Here is a 22470-nt window from a genome sequence, read left to right as displayed (position 1 = left end):
ATATTTCTTATGAATTAATTCATCACATGGGAAGAGATCCGCCCTCCCAAAACACACACACACACACACACACACAGGGCCGCTGCCTGTCTCTTTCTTAGAGACGTTATGAGCTCATTCCCACCATTCACTCAGACTCAGACGACTCGGAGCACGCGGTCTGTTTGGATCAGGGTCCCCGCTGAGCTGTGACTAACCAAATGTTGAATCAGTCAAACAGTGCAGACCGAGACGGAGATCGAAAGTGAAAAGAACCAACTGACCAAGTTTGAAAGGCTTTTATTCGTCCAAAGTCCAAACTAAATGTCTTACATTGTTGAGAATTATACTGACGTAAAGTATTTCAGCCTTTCATTGTTTGGAGGGGGGAAAAAGACGCATTAGTGGTGCAATAGAGATGTTTAAACTGGAGCAGATACACATGCTCAGACATTTAGAGCAGCGTTTTCAATCAGTCAAGACCATCTAAACTGGGACCAAGTCAAGACCAAGACCAAGGCAGGCCGAGACCAAGATCAGAGTGTATCGAGGCGGAATCAAGACCAGGACTTTGAGGGGTTGAGACCAAGTCAAGACCAAGACAGGATGAGATCGAGTGTTGGGCGAGACCGATTCAAGACTAAAACCAGGGTTTATCGATGCTGATACAGGACCAAGACCAAAACCTGGAGAGGTTAGGACCAAGTCCAGAACAAAACCAAAACAGGACGAGACTGAGTCAAGACTAAGACCAGAGTGCATCATGACTGAGTCAAGACTAACCACCAGAGTGTGTCGAGACCCAGTCAAGACCAAGATCAATGCAGCGCGAGGCCAAGTCAAGACCAAGCCCAAGACAGGATGCAACCAAGTCAAGACCATGAACGGATGGTATCGAGACCAAGTCAAGAACAAGCCCAATGCAGTGCGAGGCCAAGTCAAGACCATGAACGGATGGTATCGAGACCAAGTCAAGACCAATGCAGTGCGAGGCCAAGTCAAGACCATGAACAGATGGTATCGAGACCAAGTCAAGACCAAGACCAATGCAGTGCAAGGCCAAGTCGTCAAGACCATAAACAGATGGTATCGAGACCAAGTCAAGAGCAAGACCAAGACAGGATGAGACCAAGTCAAGACCATGAACAGGTAGTATCGAGACCAAGTCAAGACCAGGACCAATGCAGTGCAAGGCCAAGTCAAGACCATGAACGCATGGTATCGAGACCAAGTCAAGACCAGGACCAATGCAGTGCGAGGCCAAGTCAAGACCATGAACGGATGGTATCGAGACCAAGTCAAGACCAATGCAGTGCGAGGCCAAGTCAAGACCATGAACAGATGGTATCGAGACCAAGTCAAGACCAAGACCAATGCAGTGCAAGGCCAAGTCGTCAAGACCATAAACAGATGGTATCGAGACCAAGTCAAGAGCAAGACCAAGACAGGATGAGACCAAGTCAAGACCATGAACAGGTAGTATCGAGACCAAGTCAAGACCAGGACCAATGCAGTGCGAGGCCAAGTCAAGACCATGAACGGATGGTATCAAGACCAAGTCAAGACCAGGACCAATGCAGTGCGAGGCCAAGTCAAGACCATGAACGGATGGTATCGAGAGCAAGTCAAGACCAGGACTAATGCAGTGCGAGGCCAAGTCAAGACCATGAACGGATGGTATTGCACAGGCTAGTGATGCAACCACAGTTCTGGTCTTCAAATTAATCTCTTTGTCTGAGTAGAAATGCTGTCAATTCAGAGATCTTCAATAAGCGTTCTCGAGACCCAGATCAATCTCGAGTCCATACTGACTACACTGCAACCGGCTACACTACGTGATGACATCCACCAATTAAACATTTATACATAATCAACCTCATTTTAAAAATGAATTCCAATCTTAACCCTAAAACCAAAAAGAGCCTATGGTCATCACGTCTTTGTGAGGGCACTTTGATTCTTAAAACAGATTAAAAAAAATTAAAACAAGATCGTCATCACAAAAACATGTGGAGAAGTTGGAGAAAGACAATTCTTCCCTTTTTACTCTCTCTCTCGCTCGCTCGTGCACACACACACACACAGACACACACACACACACACACACACATACACACAGACACATACACACACACACACACACACATACACACATACACACACACACACACACACATATACACACACACACACACACACACATATACACACACACACACGCACACACACACACACACATATACACACACACACATACACACACACACATACATACACACACACACACACACATATACACACACGCACACACACACACACAAACACACACTCACACACACACACACACACACACACACACACACACTCACACACACACATACACACACACACACACATATACACACACACACACACGCACACATGCTTGGACATAGCACATGACTTGCTGTGGGCTGTAAAATATGCTGTTGTGTTGAGGAGGTCTGAGGAATGCAGGACAGATCTGAGTGGTATTCTGACAGTCCTCGTCTGGCCCCTCCCACAGGTCCTGTATGCCAACATCTCTCTGTCACTCCGGCACTCACCATCACACACAAACACATTTCTATAATGTTCTAGAGACGTGGAGACGATGATACAATAACTACTGTACATCTAATATCTATTACAAGTCCCAAGTTCAGTCTAGTTGAAGTCCCGAAAAGTTGCGCTAGTCACGTTAAACCTTGGCACAACTTGTGATTGAGTCAAAATAATCTAAAATAAAAGTTTTAACAAGCAAAAACAATTAAACAACACTGGCAAATACAGAATTGTAAAGGGTTGAGGGAAGTCTTGAATTGGGAACATGAAAAAAATGAAAATGTTGTTGCTTTTTATGGGAAAGTGAAGACATGAATGATAAAAACAACGTGTGTTATAGGTCATTTTTATTCTCAATCCTATTGTGATCAAATGGATCCAAAATAATATATGAAACTTACAACAATGTGGTTGGTCTCAACTGGATTTTGAGACCAGCTAGCTATAGCCTGCAGCTACATGAGTAGGAATTTCACAATGTAATCTTTCGTACACACACTCGTCACAGCTAATTGCTATCGCTGATAACTTTGACTCGGCTGAGTTTCTGTAGCCAGCGTAGCATGAAAGACCAGTGGAATTAGAAAGATGTCGGACATTTTCCAGCAGCCTTCAAAGAAACCTACAGGAAGTCACAGAAATGTTTCCATCCTGTTCAATCCGATCTGTAGGCTGCCCGTCAGAGTTTTTAGATACCTGCTTGGTATGAAGAGATAGCGTGTGCATTCTCCATCGGCAAACACATTAAACCCTCTGCTTCCTCCCCGGAGTCGTTGTGACTTCACGTCTCATAGGGTCCATTGGACCTGGCGGTGTCTGATGCCTCCTGCCTGGTGGGCTGGCCTCCTGCCTTGGTCCTGGAGGTGACCGATTTTTTTCTATTATTTGGGAGTTGTTCCTGATCCGATGTGAGGTCAAAGGTCAGGGATGTCGTATGTGTACAGATTGTAAAGCCCTCTGAGGATAATTCGTAATTTGTGATATTGGGCTATACAAAATAAACTGAATTTAATTGAATTAAACCTTCATTGCACAGCATGAGACTGATAGTTTACATCCTAGCGTGAAATATTACACAGAAAATTAGGATTATCTAGAAAATTAAGAGCCAATCAGCTGGATCGGGCGACAGCGTTTCCCATCATGCCGTGGGTCTTGCAGTCGGCAGAGAGCAACTGCGGCGCCCGGCTCTAAAAGCTGCGTCCGCTCCTTGATCTCGGGAGGTAATCGACGCCAACCGCGTGCCTGGCGTCAGAACAAGCTGGGATCAAGTCTGAGCACTGAAGTTGTGCTCGCATTATCAGATCGCCGTCAACTGTTTTAGATCCAATGTTTCAGACACACAGCCCAAGCCCCAGAAGGGTGAGCCACTGGAATGCTCCTGGTGGTCCCAGTGGCAGTCATACTGGTCTTATGTCTAGATTGCATTCTCATCATCCCCCTCCTTGTGGTCATGAACCACCCCTGACTGACCAGATGTTGCTTTGTGCAGAGGGCTGATGTTTTATGTTGTAAGTAGTGCTTAGGGTTGAAAAAAAAGGTACTGGTCTGTGTGAGTGGGTTTCCTCTACACTGTGATCTTTCTCCCATGTCATGATCCGACTTTTCACCGACTCCTTTGCATTGATTAAACGAGAGACTCCCGTGTATCGTCGGTGTTGACTTTGTCGGCTACATCAATGAATGTGTGGCAGTCGGCTCAAAGCAACGCTCGGCTTAAGTACAGCCTTGTGGAGCACTCAGCATGGCTGTAGACTCATCGGCTCACTTTTCTTTTGCAAATTGCTGTGTGGTTTCTCAGGAATGAAAAAAAAAGTGCATTGTGTTTATATTCTGGTGGATTTTGGCATCCGGTACCAAGTACTTTTGAACACGAGCACAACAGAATTAAAGAGGAAATGAGGCGCTCAATTGTTTCTCCATGCCCCAAACAGAAAATTAACCTCATTAGCGCGACCCCTTAAAACACACATCTTTAATTCCTGTGAGCTTATACGACACCCTTCAACTCCTCTCTTCTTCGCAGCTTATTCAAAGCCACAGCGGGCGATACCAGAGCTGTCATTATGCAACCTGCTATTAGTCCTCATAGATCACTGCTGCCACCCAGACACACACACACACACATGGCAGAAGCCATGTTTGATCAGTAGCTGAGTCATGCTGGCGAAACCATTAATCCATTCATCAGACAGCTGTAGCAGAACAACACACACATGCCGATGGCGTGTGGGTTTGAACAGCTGGCGGCCATCGGCTGACCTGATACAGACCAGCAGCCTCACTCATTGTGGAAACCCGGCATCGAGAGCGACTCAAGCCCCTTTATTGGAAATCAGTGATTATTTCACTCAGTGGGCCTGGTCCTCTGTGGACATACTGACCCACCGTGCCCATTAGAAGGCTTACTGACTGTGGATTCAGTCGTTAGGAAACAGTGTTCAAGGGTAACACACTTATCTTAGAGGACCGGGGGTTCGATCCCCGGCTCCGCTGGCCCATGCCAATGTGTCCTTGGGCAAGACACTTAACCCCAAAGTGCTCCCGTTGCTGTTCTACGGTGTGTGAATGTTAGTTAGTTCTGATGGGCAGGTGGAACCTTAGCCCCTCCCATCATGTATGAATGGGTGTAAATGGGTGAATGATGTTATGTAGTGTTAAAGCTCTTTGAGTGGTCTGAAGACTAGAAAAGTTCAGGTCCATTTACCATTACCATTTATCGGCCATGCAATTACCTGAATACAGAGAATAACTGTTTAAATACAGGGCGGTGGAATGAGATGTCCGAGGGCAACTCATCATTTCAGAAAGGAAGAGTGGGATGTCGCCGCTGCAGAAACTACAGAACTAAACGGCAGCACAAGCTCCTGATTATTACAGTAATAAGTCACCTGATAACGTGGCTTCTGAACATTTAATAAGTCATGTATTCATTTATTGAGGTTGAACCAAAAGACAGCTGAGATCTGCGAGTAATGGCGAGACTGCAGCAGAGGGACCAGGACCTAACCGACACACTGTATGACGAGAGCACGAAGAAAAAGATTTGTCTTCCTCCCCGACTGCTGGCTGCACGACAGCGGTGACCATGGAAACCCCTGGGAGTCCTCTAAGCTCCCAGAGACGGTTGCTCTGTGGACCTTGAATCCACAATTGCCAAAATGCTCTTATTACCTCAAAAGACAGCAACAAACTAATCTAAAATTAAATATGTCCCTTCAGACTTGGTCCAGTGAAGGACTCTACATTAGAAGGTTGTGAAAGCATTTTGTATTACACTCCCACACAAAAACAAAACAAGAGATACTTCAAACTTAATGAAACCTGGCGTCTACATTACCCACAAAGCAACGGACCCCCGACAGTTTGGTTGGAGATTTGGGCCCCTAGGCAAAGACGTGCCAGAGGCCTCACCACCTCTCCCACATAGGAGACACACAGACTTTATAGTTGTCAAACCTATTTGTTGTTCTTTTGTGTGTTTTTTGTCTCTCTCTTTGTGATAATTTTAGATATCATTGTAGTGGTACTGTCTCTTCGTGGTCATTTTGTGGGTCTTTGTGGTCTTTTTGCATCTCGTTGTAGTTTGTCCTTGTAAAAAAAGAAATAATAATAATAATTCTGGATTAGTTTTTAATTTTAGTTGTAGATGCCAGTTGTAAAACACCTTGCAAGGATTCCAAGATGGTTTATTTATTTATTTATACCTTTTATTTACTAAGAAATCAGAGGGAAGTTTGACGGATGAAATGTTAGTTAAACTCTTTTTAAAGCCAACTGAAAAACGACTAACTAGCATCGGCACAACCCAATTTAGGACCTACTATTCATGGTAATAAACGCTTTATAGACACCTACTATTCATGGTAATGAACGCTTTATGGACACCTACTATTCATGGTAATGATCGTTTTATAGACACCTACTATTTATAGTAATGATCGCTTTAAAGACACCTACTATTCATGGTAATGAACGCTTTATAGACATCTACTATTCATGGTAATGAACGCTTTTTAGACACCTACTATTCATGGTAATGAACGCTTTATAGACATCTACTATTCATGGTAATTTACACTCTATAGACACCTACTATTCATGGTAATGAACGCTTCATAGACACCTACTATTTATGGTAATGAACGCTTCATAGACACCTACTATTCATGGTAATGAACGCTTCATAGGCACCTACTATTCATGGTAATGAACGCTTCATAGACACCTACTATTCATGGTAATGAACGCTTCATAGACACCTACTATTCATGGTAATTTACACTCTATAGACACCTACTATTCATGGTAATGAACGCTTCATAGACACCTACTATTCATGGTAATGAACGCTTCATAGACACCTACTATTTATGGTAATGAACGCTTCATAGACACCTACTATTCATGGTAATGAACGCTTCATAGACACCTACTATTCATGGTAATGAACGCTTCATAGATACCTACTATTCATGGTAATGAACGCTTCATAGACACCTACTATTCATGGTAATGAAAGCTTTATAGACATCTACTATTCATGGTAATGAACGCTTTTTAGACACCTACTATTCATGGTAATTTACACTCTATAGACACCTACTATTCATGGTAATGAACGCTTCATAGACACCTACTATTTATGGTAATGAACGCTTCATAGGCACCTACTATTCATGGTAATGAACGCTTCATAGATACCTACTATTCATGGTAATGAACGCTTCATAGATACCTACTATTCATGGTAATGAACGCTTCATAGACATTTACTATTCATGGTAATGAACGCTTCATAGACACCTACTATTTATGGTAATGAACGCTTCATAGGCACCTACTATTCATGGTAATGAACGCTTCATAGATACCTACTATTCATGGTAATGAACGCTTCATAGACATTTACTATTCATGGTAATGAACGCTTCATAGACACCTACTATTTATGGTAATGAACGCTTCATAGGCACCTACTATTCATGGTAATGAACGCTTCATAGATACCTACTATTCATGGTAATGAACGCTTCATAGACATTTACTATTCATGGTAATGAACGCTTTTTAGACACCTACTATTCATGGTAATGAACGCTTCATAGACACCTACTATTCATGGTAATGAACGCTTCATAGACACCTACTATTTATGGTAATTAACGCTTCATAGACACCTACTATTCATGGTAATGAACGCTTCATAGACACCTACTATTCATGGTAATGATAGCTTCATAGACGCCTACTATTCATGGTGATGAACGCTTTTTAGACACCTACTATTCATGGTAATTTACACTCTATAGACATCTACTAATCATGGTAATGAACGCTTCATAGACACCTACTATTCATGGTAATGAACGCTTCATAGACACCTACTATTTATGGTAATGAACGCTTCATAGAAACCTACTATTCATGGTAATGAACGCTTCATAGATACCTACTATTTATGGTAATGAACGCTTCATAGACACCTACTATTCATGGTAATGAACGCTTCATAGATACCTACTATTTATGGTAATGAACGCTTCATAGACACCTACTATTCATGGTAATGAACGCTTCATAGACGCCTACTATTCATGGTAATGAACGCTTCATAGACGCCTATTATTCATGGTAATAAACGCTTTATAGACACCTACTATTCATGGTAATGAACGCTTCATAGACACCTACTATTCATGGTAATGAACGCTTCATAGACACCTACTATTTATGGTAATTAACGCTTCATAGACACCTACTATTCATGGTAATGAACGCTTCATAGACACCTACTATTCATGGTAATGATAGCTTCATAGACACCTACTATTCATGGTAATGAACGCTTTATAGACGCCTACTATTCATGGTGATGAACGCTTTTTAGACACCTACTATTCATGGTAATTTACACTCTATAGACATCTACTAATCATGGTAATGAACGCTTCATAGACACCTACTATTCATGGTAATGAACGCTTCATAGACACCTACTATTTATGGTAATGAACGCTTCATAGAAACCTACTATTCATGGTAATGAACGCTTCATAGATACCTACTATTTATGGTAATGAACGCTTCATAGACACCTACTATTCATGGTAATGAACGCTTCATAGATACCTACTATTTATGGTAATGAACGCTTCATAGACACCTACTATTCATGGTAATGAACGCTTCATAGACACCTACTATTCATGGTAAGACAAAAGACACTTTGAGAAGCAGGTTTTGGAAAAAACATCAATTTTATTTTGAAATGACTGATCTTGTGCCCCCTCAGTATTAATTGTTCTTTCTTTTTTTTGAAACATTATTTATTTTTTTGAAAATCTCTTCTGCCAATGATCAATAACAATGCTTTTAAAAATCAAATCAAAAAGGTAAAACACTTTAGAGAAAATATAATTAATCTCAAAAACAAAAAACAAACAAAAAAAAGGTTCAAGAAAAACATCCATTTACTTTTTTTTGCAGGGGATGAGGGGGGGGTGGGGGGTAGAGAAGAGAGGGTTGAAACCAAATTAACAAGAGATGCTACAACCGAGAAATGGCTCCTCCTGGGTCGGGACAATGAGACCAGGCCCATGTCGTGATGAGCCATGTGCTGATCAAAGTCCCGCCCCCATGTGAGGAAGACAGCCAATCACAGTGTAGAGTTTACAAGCTCCCATGATGCCCCTCTCTCCCTGGGAGGCTAAGGCAGTCAAACACAGTATGTTACAGTAGGCATGGACACCTTTGAGTGGTAGAGCGTGAGATGAAACACCGGAGGAAAAGATCTCCATTCTGGGAATCCTTTGAGATTTGGGGAAAACATTCAATACTCGACTAGAACGGCTGCTCAATATATTAGAGGTTTCTCTGTATTCATAGGGCATAATATCTACAGGCCGAAAGCCTCTTCTACTAATTCTGCCCCAGCAAACATTGATCGCATCTAACAAACTGGAACGAGACAGTAAAAAGTGCAAAATTAGGATATAGATCAAAATTAGGTCCGGAAATGATCACTCACGAAAAAAGAAAAGACACAATTGGACTAGTGGGTTAGGGTTAGGGATTCACAGCACTAAGCACAAGTAGGAAGACAGGAGGGAGAATTACAGTCCGTGATGGTTGACTGAGGCTGCAATCCAAACACAGCTGTCTGGCTTGAGATGAAGTGCTAGCTAAACGTGTACTTAGCGGCATGACGCAGGATTACTTACTCAAAGCAGCCGCCGACCATCGCCAAGGATATTGTGAGAGAGTGGAGATCTTTTCCTCCTGGAGGTACAGTGTATCATGACTAAGAGCAGGCTCCGCTGTCAAACACATGCCTGCCAGTAAAGAGCTTCCTTCCAGAAGGAGACCTCGGTCCTCGTCAACGGACTCATCCTTGTTACATGAAATCGTTCCGCAGCAAACAGCGCTGAAGCCTCATTAATGCAACTTCCTGTTGCTCAACTGCAGCCCAGCTGAGATGAGGATGAGTGAGATGGTGATGCACAGCACAGTAGATAACCAACCATGGGCTGACTGGGGAGAGGGGGCGGAGGCTGGGAGTGGAGGGAGGCCAGTTTGAGGCTATCCACTTGCTTTTTAATGACACATTAGAGAGGCGGAGCGAATCCTCAGCAATGAGTGCAACATGTCAGCGTGGACCCGTCAGATAGCCGCCGCCAAAAGGAACAGCTTTTGGGAAAATTGGCTCATTTGCTTTCTTGTTATTTCTTTGTGGGTAGATGGGAAGGTAGATACCACTGTCCTATCTGTCCGTTCAACACGAAGCTCCAGCTAGCAGCTAGTTAGCTTAGCACAAAGACTGAAAATAGGGGGAAGGAGCTTGTATGGCTCGGACCAAAAAACAGGGGGAAAAAGAATACCAACACCTCTCATGCTCATTCATTTATATATTGTATCGGATTTGTTTAATTGGTACAAAAACCAAAGTGTAAAAATGGCAATTCGCCGCCGGAATGTTTCTCAGCCATGAACAGTGACTGTCAGTTTTAGTACGGACAGAAAATGTGTTAATTAGCTTTAGAGGAGCTCGTAAGCAGGTTCAGTTACCTCAGGACATTTCCCTGTTTCGTTATGCTAAGCTAAGCCGCTGCTAATCACCAGATATTCATTCACCACACAGACCAGAAAGTGCCATCGAGCCTCCCATCTTCAGGGTTTTCCACAGTGAGGGGCATCTTTCACGTGTCAATATATATTTTCTGCGTTGTTGTTTTCGTCATGGGTGCCTAAAATAAGGGTCATATTTATTTTTCCCCCCCGAGACAAGTTTGATTTTTCTGAGCTGAGCAAACAAACCAATCACATTGTGCAAAACGAGTTCAATTGCACCTCTATTTACGTGTCGCTGATCACGTGTGCAAAAACTCAAGTAAGATATTCCAGTGTCTGCCTGGGGACAATGGGGCCCTGATCTGCCCCCAGATGTGCTGTGGAAGTACCTTTTACATATCCAAGATAGGACCCCTAACACCACACTGTTAAAGTCCAGTAGGTAAACGCCCTACCTCTTATCATTTGGAGGTGCACCAACAGCATCTGAACTGTGCCAATACACTCAGTAGCCACAGTCCCACTAATGTGTTCTGAAGCTGTGGTTGGGAGTAAATTAATAAGTTGTTAAATTAGTGGGGGAAAAAAGAGAGAATGCTGTTTTCTAATAAGCTGACATTAGGCAGCATGAACGTGTTTGGTTAGTATTAGAAAGACGTCCTAAGGATGCTGCTGGTGCACCTCAGATCGGTTTGTGCGTGCTTTTCCCTTTCCTCAAGAGCCCTCTCCATCCCGTCTCACCCTCTCCCCAAGAGGTAGCGGCCCTGCCCCAACCCCCCTCCACCCCCATTTACCCCACCCTGACCACACCCTCCACCCCCCGCCCCACAAACCCCAACCCCGACACTTCCAGTGGACCATGGGGCTTCTCTACTCGGCCTGAGCGTCATAGTTGGCTCCGCCAGCCTTCTTCAGCTCTGTGCGGATGTTGTCCGCATCCAGTTCCCTCAGGTCACTGAACATGAACTCCTTGGCAAAGTTCTGTGGACACAAAAGAGTTCAGAAAACACCAACGTTACTTTTCACTTCACACAACCCAATTAGGGCTTACATTCTTCAAATGTGTTGGTTTTTTTTGTACGTGATGTTTGAGGGGAAGTTGCCACAATAATGGGAAGATTTGGACCTGAATCCATCAACAATAATACTAAACACTTATATAGGAGTCATCCCAAAATATATAGTTTATAATTGACAGCATGCTTGCTATCAAAAATTATTTATATTTGTCCTCTGTACAGGGACAATTATTAAGCCACTGCATTGTGTCTTTCACAATTCAGTCCAAGAGTTGATAAAGAGGAGATCTCCAAGCTACTGAACTCGATAACAACTCTTAATTTGATACACAATAATTTACAACAGGTAATATAAATAACAGATCTTTTTAATATCTCCAACACTTTGGCAATAGGTTCAGGTGAGCGTACGACAGCATGGCTGGTCACATTCACGGTACCACGTGGTCCAATTCAAATGCAGAATGAAAGCTGCACTGTGCTGCGTGTTTTCATGCGGTTTACATATCCTACAGAGCAACATTGGAATCGGGTTTCCACCTGATGACTGTAGGAACAACATTGTCCCCCCCCCCTAATGTTAATATAAACGTATCGATTGGTGCAGCTTTAACATGTAAATATGAAGCGCACATAGCCCATACTGCTAAATGTTTCACATTATTTTGGATTATCTAGAGTTCAGCTGGTTTATTGATTAATCGTATTTTGGCCATTTTGCCTCACGATGACTGCCATTACTGTAATTGCCACTTCCTCCACGTGTGACGGTCACTGACCTGCACAATCTCCTTGACCAGCGCCTTGTCGGTGCTGATCTTGGCGCGCTGCAGCCCGCTGATGTTCTCCCCGATCCAGGTGATGAGGGTGAACTTGGCCCGCTTGCTCATGGCGTCCCCCATCGTGATCCGGACGAAGGCGAACAGACGGGCGTCATCTGAGGGAGGAGACAGAAGAGTGTTGAGACATTACGGCAGAGATTTTTTAAATGAGACACTTCATCCCACCCCCTGTGGGCCACTGTTTGTACATCTTGTGTGTGTGTGTGTGTGTGTGTGTGTGTGTGTGTGTAAGAAAGACAGACAAAGAGAGAAAGCAACAGTTGCAGTGAGGATGAATACAACGGTTCTGCTTTTTTTGTAATTCCACTGCACTGCACAGTCCCAAACTGGGTGAAGTGTGTGTGTGTGTGTGTGTGTGTGTGTGTGTGTGTGTGTGTGTGTGTGTGTGTAGAAAATATTCAGGTCAACAGACTAATGGAGTAAAATCTTTTGTGAGCCTTGCAGTTGTGTGCCAGTGGCCACGCCCATCACTGTCATGGTGGTCCACTGAAGGAGCCGCTGTCTGTGAGGAACGTGCAGCAAACCCTAAAATACTTGTGCTGCGTTTCTCTCCCCGACTTGTACCTCTTCGGGCCTCTGAATCCCATTCAACCGGAACAATGGGCCTTATGCAAGAACCACTGGGAGGAACGGGTTGGTTCTTAAGTGGCTTGAAGGAGTGATTTAGGGAAACTTTTTATATTAGATTTCCTCCTGGGTACAAACGCAGTTTACCATTGGACCAAACCTGTTGACCTGTGTGGCATTAGTCTTATATTAGTCTTATTTAAACCTGCATTGTACATTTCAGAACTATTTCATTATCTTATGTATTAATTATCTTTCCTGATTGTTATGTTGGACTCCAGCTTGTAAGATTTTTTGAATTAAATCATTGCATTATTCCTGCTGCATCCTAATATCAACATACAAATCTCAAACACGGTATCCCCTGTCTGTGTTATGAATATGACATGTTTCTTCGTTTTATTTATTTCTACAGTCGCCCAGAGAATTACGAGGTGGCCGCTTCCGCCAAATGTTTGTCTCTCTCCCAACAAAACTCTGATGTGGGTCTTCACAGAAAAGAGCTGCTCTCTTTCTGTCATTTGTACAATCAGCACAATGAAGCTTCTCCAAAACTGACACAGGAAGAACTTCTGAGAACATGACATGCCACAAAAAGGCCTATTGATGAAAGCTAATAATTTAAATTGGGAAGTGAAATAATCAAGATAAAGTATACAAAAAGAATAGACTGCTGTGGCTATAATTATTATTATTGTTTAATGTATATGCATCACAAACATTAGGAAATCTACCTATTGTGTAAATAATCATTTCAAATATATTAAATATCTTGGACATTTAATCCTATCAGTATATTATTATTATTATTATATTTATGCAATGTCATGTGATATGCGTAAATGACACAATATTGATCCATACAAGAAGAAGGTGGTCTTCGTGTAGAGATTGGCCTAAATATCTACAATATTAGGACTTCTACCAGTAGGAATGTTCACAACCATCATCGCTAATGTTTTATACCCAGCTATAAAAGCCCCGCCCTGTCGGCAGCCTCCAGTTCTGCAGAGTGAAGTGAATCCACAAGTGTCGTCTCAATCTCTAGTTTCAAGTCTTCTTCAATACGAGATGATGTTCATCTCGTGAACTACGGTCCATTTAGAGACACACACATCCAGACCTCAGCTGCCCGTCTGCTCTCCCACTCCAGAGAACACATCATCCCAGTCCTTCAAAACCGCCACTGACCTTTCTGACCTCCTTCACCAACGCCCCCCCACCGACACCAACCTCCCCCCCCCCTACTGTCCAAGCATCGGACCTGGGGGGACAGGCCTTCTCCGTTGCTGCCCCCTCCTTCTGGAACTCTCTCCCCCATCACCTCAGACAGTCTCACCTCACTCGCCACTTTCAAAACTGACCTATTTAAATCTGCTTTGAACCTTGAATTTCATCTTTCTTGTGTGCTGTTATGATTACTTTTATTGTTTCCGTTTTTACCATGTAAAGTGCCTCAAATACAGTTTAAAAGCGCTATACAAATGCAATTTATTATTAGAATTGTTAAATAGACCATAAAGCGGAGTATGCTTTAGGGCGGGGCTTACTTTTATTGACAAGTCTCTGAGCCGGGTCTCTACGTGACTCCTCCAAAAAAAAGAGAACATGCCCACGGCCATATTCCAAGATGGAGGAACTCGAGGCTTCAAAACATCAGTACACAAACTAACGGGTGACGTCACCATGACTACGTCCACTTCTAAACAGTCTATGGTCCATCATCCTGAGACTCAAAGTGGAAAAGCATCTCATCCCCGCTCACTGAGACAGTCAGCGTCACACATCAGGCAGCGCCCTGCTGGAGGCAACTTAACGTTTCCGTTTTCCACGGTCGCCTCATATTTTCAGTCACAAGGACACCGTGGCGTTATACATCTGCTATAATAAAGTCTCTAACGCAGTGTCACCTATGGAGGGGGTTGTCCAGGTCAAAGATGGAGGGCAACTTTGCCTCCCGAGACTTCACAAATGATCCTTTTAAATGGTCGTTTCCCGTTCGTCCGGTTCTTTTGTCCGCTGAACCAATTTGCACCTTCTTTTGTGATGTCATCGGGTCGGTCGAGCCTTTCACCTCGCAGTCAAACATGTATTTATTTCTTCTTAAAAGTAATTTGGTGTGCATTAGTCTCGTCAGTATCTTGTTTTAGACGTGTGAAGCACGTTGAATTGTTTGAATGGTGCTGTATGAATACAACTTGATCATTGTTCAAAACACAACTTAACGCTGCACATGCTTTGGCATCGAATATTACAAATGTAGTAAAAAAGTGCCAAAGGCCAAGACTTTGATTAAGATGGTCAAAATTAGATTATGAGAATTTCTGAAATGGTTCTGAAGGTGGTAACGGGCTAATTGAAGCAGTGTCTCAGGTCAATTCTTCCCGAACGTCACAGAGTCCTGCAGTGCGACCTGGATTATCTTTATGCGCCTGTTGAAGCAGCCGATTTGAGACTCTTGGCTCAGATCAGACGAGCCGCACACTAACACGCAACCACTGTAAAAGAGTGTTATCAGTGCGGCCGCACAAAAGACACACACACACACACACACACACGCACGCACCCGACCCTTTGTCTTAACTGTCATTGTCACTGCCAGAGAGGAACTAGTGCAAACACACTTCCTCACTCATTTCCTGGTTTGTCTTCCCATTAACGCCACGCTGAGTCTGCAGACGGCTTCTCCTCTCCCCACCTCCCCCACCTCCTGCTGCAGCAGAGAAACTGCACCGAAACGACAACAATGAGACAGCAAAAAAGAAACGGACATGTCGGGAGACACGGTGCTCTGCGTAAAATGACCTCATTATGGCACACACGGTGGGGCGGGTGACACCGTGTCTTCCTGTGTCCGCTCCCCGGGCCCACGCTCGGTCCCTCAGCGGGACACGGCCAGGAAACCAGAGCCGTCTCCTGTGGACAGTGTCAGGTGGGCTCGGAGAGGAGTGGTGTTACCAACATGTTAACGGAGTCCAAATTTGGTCTTGTTTTTTTTGTTATCTTCCGAGGACGGGGAAGTTAGTCTTCATTTGGTGCAGGGTTCCCAAAGGATGCATGCTAATCACTTTAACGATGCCCATATGTTTTTTTTATTTCTAGGCTCCTGACGGGATGCGTTCCACTGTTTCGGGTGACCTTCTGACCGTTCCTCTCGTGACACCATTGGGTGTACAGGATTTTCACCTGGACACAAAGTCAAATCTGAAATTCTAAATGACAGATTATCATTAAAGCTACTGAGTCGATTCATGCTCCCCAGAGAATGGACAGTTTGTACAGTGAGGGACGGGCACTGTCGCTCACAAAGGCTAACCCAGTAGCACAAAAGCTAATCCAGTAACGTTAGCACAAATGCTAACCCTGTAACATTGGCACAAAGGCTAACCCAGTAGCACAAAAGCTAATCCAGTAACGTTAGCACAAATGCTAACCCTGTAACATTGGCACCAATGCTAACCCTGTAGCACAAAAGCTAATCCAGTAACGTTAGCACAAATGCTAACCCTGTAACATTGGCACAAAGGCTAACCCAGTAGCACAAAAGCTAATCCAGTAACGTTAGCACAAATGCTAACCCTGTAACATTGGCACCAATGCTAACCCTGTAGCACAAAAGCTAATCCAGTAACGTTAGCACAAATGCTAACCCTGTAACATTGGCACAAAGGCTAACCCAGTAGCACAAAAGCTAATCCAGTAACGTTAGCACAAATGCTAACCCTGTAACATTGGCACCAATGCTAACCCTGTAGCACACCTCGTGAGACGAAGAAGACAATTCAAACTGGAATCACAGCAGGTACTTTTGTGATGGCTGTTTGGATTGTAGTTATACTGTCCGACTGTATACAGGGAGAACCCAGAACTGTTGGGCCCAAGTCGGCACAAAATCCTGCCCATAGGCTGAGAGTTTGGTGACCTACAATGAATAATCCATGACAGTGACTAAATAAGTTATTGCTTGTTGCTACATTGCATCAGCAGAAATTGTGTTCTTAAAAGTCTTGGTGTCCATTCTATTTCCATGGAAGGGTTTCAAACGTGCAGTATTGACTCGGCTTGTGCACAACAGAATGTGCCTCCCTGTCGGACGACTTGAAGATCACAATGCGAAAGGATGAGCCCTCCTCTTCAGGCCTCGGTAGACGAGCAACCCGCATCGGCTCCTCCTACACTCGGGGGGGCGGAGGTCTCCCTCTCTCTCTCTCTCTCTTCTGCAGAGTTACAACTTCACTGCTAAATAAGGAAAACAAGGCCACAGAGACAGATGTCTGATAATGTTTGTGTGTCATCTCTCAACAGGAACCGATGACAAACGCACCGGCGGCGCGGTCGAAAGCGTGGTCATAATAAATGAGTTATTTCAACACAGGAATGTGAGCTCTGAACTGACAGGGAGCAAAGAAAATGTAAAAAAATAGAAAAAAGGAGTAGAGCCCGAGGCAACAATCTTTAAAGACAACACTTAGCCACACCCAATATCAGAGCAGATGCTTTAAGTTGGAGACTGAGAACATGACCAAATATCTCAGAGATCAATTTAATCCTATTTGAAAATATAAATAGAGCTCTTTTCTCTCTCTAGTTAGTTTTGTTTCCTGTGAATCATTATCTTTTTTCTCTTTTCGTGATGAACATAAATGGGCTCCGTGCAGACAGAGGGACTCGATCGGTAATAACTGGGTTGTGAATACGCAGCAGACTTGATCATTCATTCGAAAAGTCACTCTCTCACACAACCAGAAAAGCGCTTGAAACCATTTTATGGTGCCTTATTCCGCTTTATGTAGATGTATTTATTTTGACTCAAAAGCAGCGACAGGTGAACATGAATGCCGACTAGTGGGTTTAAAGTTCTATGCTGTACAAAAACAAAAAACAAGAAAAAGATTGACCTCAACGTTTCACCTTGTAAAGAACTAAACAAAAACGTGCAGGATATCGTGGAGGAGATTACGCAACTGCACAGAGTGGTAAGTGCTCTGAGTGTCTTTAGGCTGCAGGGCTCAAGGCCAGTGGGTGACAGAGCACCGAGAGTCTTAAGAGATTAGAGTCCTGCCAAGTCAAGCTGTGTGGCCCATCCAGCAGGCCGGTTAACAAAGCCCCACACACAGTAGACCAGCCAGCAGCACACCAACACCGGCAGTGCTTGGTGGAGTAACTCGGGTGCACATGCTCAATGAGGTCCCCTCCTTACCTGTGTACGTGCTCAATGAGGTCCCCTCCTTACCTGTGTACATGCTCAATGAGGTCCCCTCCTTGCCTGTGTACATGCTCAATGAGGTCCCCTCCTTACCTGTGTACATGCTCAATGAGGTCCCCTCCTTGCCTGTGTACATGCTCAATGAGGTCCCCTCCTTACCTGTGTACATGCTCAATGAGGTCCCCTCCTTACCTGTGTACATGCTCAATGAGGTCCCCTCCTTACCTGTGTACATGCTCAATGAGGTCCCCTCCTTACCTGTGTACATGCTCAATGAGGTCCCCTCCTTACCTGTGTACATGCTCAATGAGGTCCCCTCCTTACCTGTGTACATGCTCAATGAGGTCCCCTCCTTGCCTGTGTACATGCTCAATGAGGTCCCCTCCTTGCCTGTGTACATGCTCAATGAGGTCCCCTCCTTACCTGTGCACATGCTCTTGAAGTCCTCGTAGTCCGCCCCTTGTCCTGCGGGCAGGATCATGGCGCCCTCGTACTTAAACACGGCCCTGGAGGACACAACACACCAGCAGTCAGTCAGCACCCTCCGCCCTCACGAGCGCTTGATTCTCTACATCGTTGCGCACATCGGGGCCCTTTTTTTTGTTGCTGCGCAGATTGGCGCAATACACACAGATTGCCCACCACTGCAAGGTGGGAGAGGGGGAGAGGGGGGGGGCCGTGTGTCAGCCATGTGCGCGTGTCACTACTATAACGTTATCCCCTCTGAATACGGGACAAAGGAAATTACTTCTGCCCCGCCGGGGCCCCGATAACTGTGCAGCGTGCGTGTGCGTGTGCCCGCTAACACTGAATCCAGATCAGCTAGATCGGATCAGCGACATGGGAGTCGCCTGGACGCCGTTTGAGTTACATATTGTTACCAGGCTGAGCCGTTTGGAATCAGTGTGTCGAATCCAGTTGGAAACGATTTCCGAAAGGCTCTTCCTCCTCTTCCTCCTCTTCCTCCGACGTTATTCGGAGTGAGCGGGTGCAACCTCTTGAAAATATCGGGCAATTTCAAGTGGCAATTTAAATGCGAACGTTCACGCGACAAAAAGCCGCAAACGCCGCGCGCTGCGTCTTCTATGTCTTTATAAATGTGTCTTCCAGTCGACACGCATCCGGTTAGCCGAACAACTGGGCTTATTCGAAATAAAAGGTTACGTTTTATTAAAAGAAAGAAAGAAAGAGAAGATCCGCCTCATGTTTCAGCGCCCTTCGCCCCGAGAAGAAGGCGCAGTGGGCGGTGTCGGGCGATGTGATCACCGCTCTAACGCCGATCAGATCGAACAAACGGATCGATGGATGTAGAGAAGTAAAGAATGGCGACTGCGTGTTCATTATTCACACGCAGACGGCCACATGTATGAAATGCGTTTCTCAAAAGCACACAAATACACATTAGTCCCGTTCTTTAGCGGCGCGTGGAGAGGCGCACTCACCAATTGACGTCCGTGTTATCGTCCCGGACCTGGTTGTAAGCCTCTCTGCAAGCCTCCTTATCGATTTGGGTTGCCATGTTTCCTCTCCCGTCAGACAAGTCCAAACAGTCGCAGTCGGCGTGGTGTCAGAGGGAGCGCGAGCTAGCACGGTGTCAAAGGAGCAGCTAACTTCTACAGTTGATGCAGCGCATCAGAGGAGTGCAGCTGATAACGGGACGCGATGGGCTTCACTCCAAAATCACGACCACTGGAGCGACTGAGCCGGGCGGATGCAGCGGGCTGTATTTCCTGGATGTCGCTACTTTATGGGCGTTGGTGATGCTCGTCGACCAGGTTGCCAGCAGAGTAGTCCCCCTTCGACGCTGGATTCACCTTCTCCCTGTGAATGGTCACCGGAATGAGGGCCGCTGTCAAGGCAGACGCAACGCACGACGACAACTTCCGGTTTGTACTTTCAAGATAAAGGCGAAAAAAGGATTGGAGGGTACTGGATGCTGCCAAACAACACTGTTTGTGATATTATATATTTATTCACACAATCGTGTGTAAATGTGGTTGTACATTTCGCAGTGAGACATGCATGTCATAATTGTATTAATACAAAATTAGCATGTAGCCTTAGAATTCAATTCAATTCAGTTTATTTTGTATATCCCAATGTCACAAACTCCCCTCAGAGGGCTTTACAATCTGTACACATACGACATCCCTGACCTTTGACCTCACATCGGATCAGGAAAAACTCCCCAAAAATAACCTTTCACAGGAAAAAAGGGAAGAAAGCTTCAGGAGAGCAACAGAGGAGGATCCCTCTCCCCGGATGGACAGAAGAATAGATGTCATGTGTACAGATGAACAGAGTTAGAGTTACATAAACACATTACATGAATATGACAATGTATGAATGGAACTCCACAATCCATGAAACAGAAGGAGGTAGAATCATAACCTCTCAGCAGCCTTATGTTTTCTCATTAGTTAGGCAGCCTGTCATCCCTAAAAGCCATTTCTAATATGTTTGGAGAGATTATTTGTTATACATGATATCATAACCCAGATACATTTTTACATGAATGTACTACATCTACAGTGATCTGTTTTCAGACAGAAAATACCCAGTACAATTAGCCAATAAAAAACAACATACTCATTATTGACCGCATGAAATTTGATATTCATATGCGACTGGTTACACTGAATGGTTCTTCCTTCTATTGATTCATTTGTTTTATCCATTCAAACAGAGAAAAGGCAGGGACATGGGGAAGGACATAGGGGTTGAGATGTCAGTACTGCTGCCAGGAAACCACAGGAAAGGTAAAGGAGAAAAAAAACAAGAAACATGGAATGGGACGATAACTCAAACAGCAATGCTTTATAAACACGGGAAATAACTGTCATCAACGACAAAAGAGTAACATTGTAAAATTAATTTAAAGGAAGTGTGTGGGATTTAGCAACATCTAGCAGGGAGGTTGCAGAATGCAACCAACTAAAACTTCTCCCACGTAGAAACTTCTCCCTAGGAAAACTACAACGGGAGCCGACGCAAAAATGTAGATGCGAACGGCTCGTTCTAAAGTGAAGAAAACCAAATAATTCTTCATTTTGGCTGATTATAAAGAAAACATATTCATTATTAAAATATATTCCATTTCTGTCACCAGATCCCACTATAAGCTACACACTGTTGTTTAACAGTGTGTATCTTTGAAATCCTGCAAGGAATCATAATGTGGGAAGATCTACTGGTTTGCCTTTTTTTTACGCCAGAAAATGCAAAATACCTGATTATGCTTTCCACTCTTTTATTTTGAAAGTATAACAGCAGACTTCCGGTTTCACTTGGGCTAAATGGTGAAACTTGCCCAGTGCGGAGGTATTAAAATCCACCATTTGTGTTTCAAGAGTTTCATTTCAGTTATACGGTTTTGTCCTCCAGGGACAATTCATTTGAAACCCATATATTCTACGCTGTGCAATACATGACTGTAGATAACTGTACTGTACTGTACTACATTAAATATTGCAAATACAGTTCATTACAACATTACCAGTGTACGATTACTGCACACTGGTTTATTTTATCCTAACTTTTGAATTCTCCTTCTCTTCCATCGTGATATTAGTATATATATATATATTTTACCTTGTGACTCTGTGGGTGAGGGTTTGGACAGATATTGTTACCGCGATGGTGTCCATGTGAGATGTAGTCACCAAACTTTACAGTTGTATGGTTGAGGATCAAAATAAACGTTGAGTTATAATATGTCATATGCCATATAATTAAAGGGGTCAAAGGGGCCACTGGAAGCCCAACTTTACGCCCTTGACCTGATTTTGGCATCGCAAAACTTTGCAGGTGTGTAGTTGAGATCCAAATGAAGGCCTTCCAATGACCTACTATTTGCAGGTACTGTGATCCCATCGCAAGATGATCCTCAAGATATTTTTGCATTCACTAGCGTTGAAAACAAATTCAACATCCAAGTTCATTACTTCCCAGTATTGAGCACGGGCCTTTAAAGCATTCGGTGACATTGTGTGTCTTGAACGCACTCGCATATACCTAATTGTGATTGGCCCATTAGGGGCATCTTATTTCCTGGATCTCATTTAAAGCCAGCTCCCGTTAACCTACCTGGTGTCAATCACGGCATCGGCTGGAAAAAGGTTTTGGCTTCAAAATAAAACGCCAAAATAATAAAGTGATGATATTTCCAAGTGAAAATGACACAAACAGTTATCATTTCGAGAGA

General features: G+C 44.0%; 1 protein-coding gene across 1 annotated transcript; it reads right to left on the bottom strand.

Annotated features, from left to right (window-relative positions):
• Positions 1 to 8873: 8873 nt before the first annotated feature.
• On the bottom strand, positions 8874 to 20115 carry cotl1 (coactosin-like F-actin binding protein 1). The gene is made up of 4 exons (XM_034534155.1): positions 19709 to 20115; positions 18690 to 18772; positions 12431 to 12588; positions 8874 to 11613 (listed from the first exon to the last, which is right to left on the bottom strand). The coding sequence occupies exons 1-4, from the start codon at positions 19783 to 19785 to the stop codon at positions 11503 to 11505; spliced, it is 429 nt and encodes a 142-aa protein (XP_034390046.1). The 5' UTR covers positions 19786 to 20115; the 3' UTR covers positions 8874 to 11502.
• Positions 20116 to 22470: the final 2355 nt, after the last annotated feature.

The sequence above is a fragment of the Cyclopterus lumpus genome, chromosome 6 (assembly GCF_009769545.1).
Source record: "Cyclopterus lumpus isolate fCycLum1 chromosome 6, fCycLum1.pri, whole genome shotgun sequence".
In the NCBI taxonomy this organism is placed as follows: domain Eukaryota; kingdom Metazoa; phylum Chordata; class Actinopteri; order Perciformes; family Cyclopteridae; genus Cyclopterus; species Cyclopterus lumpus.
This window is presented reverse-complemented; position numbering and strand designations above follow the sequence as displayed.

Excerpts from the sequence above, each read along its gene's own strand:
- cotl1 (XM_034534155.1), bottom strand. The coding sequence starts at position 19,785 with ATGGCAACCCAAATCGATAAGGAGGCTTGCAGAGAGGCTTACAACCAG. Across the intron at positions 12,589-18,689 it reads CTTCAAGAGCATGTGCACAG|ATGACGCCCGTCTGTTCGCC; the intron begins GTAAGGAGGGGA and ends CTCCTCCCTCAG. Across the intron at positions 11,614-12,430 it reads TGGTCAAGGAGATTGTGCAG|AACTTTGCCAAGGAGTTCAT; the intron begins GTCAGTGACCGT and ends TTGTGTCCACAG.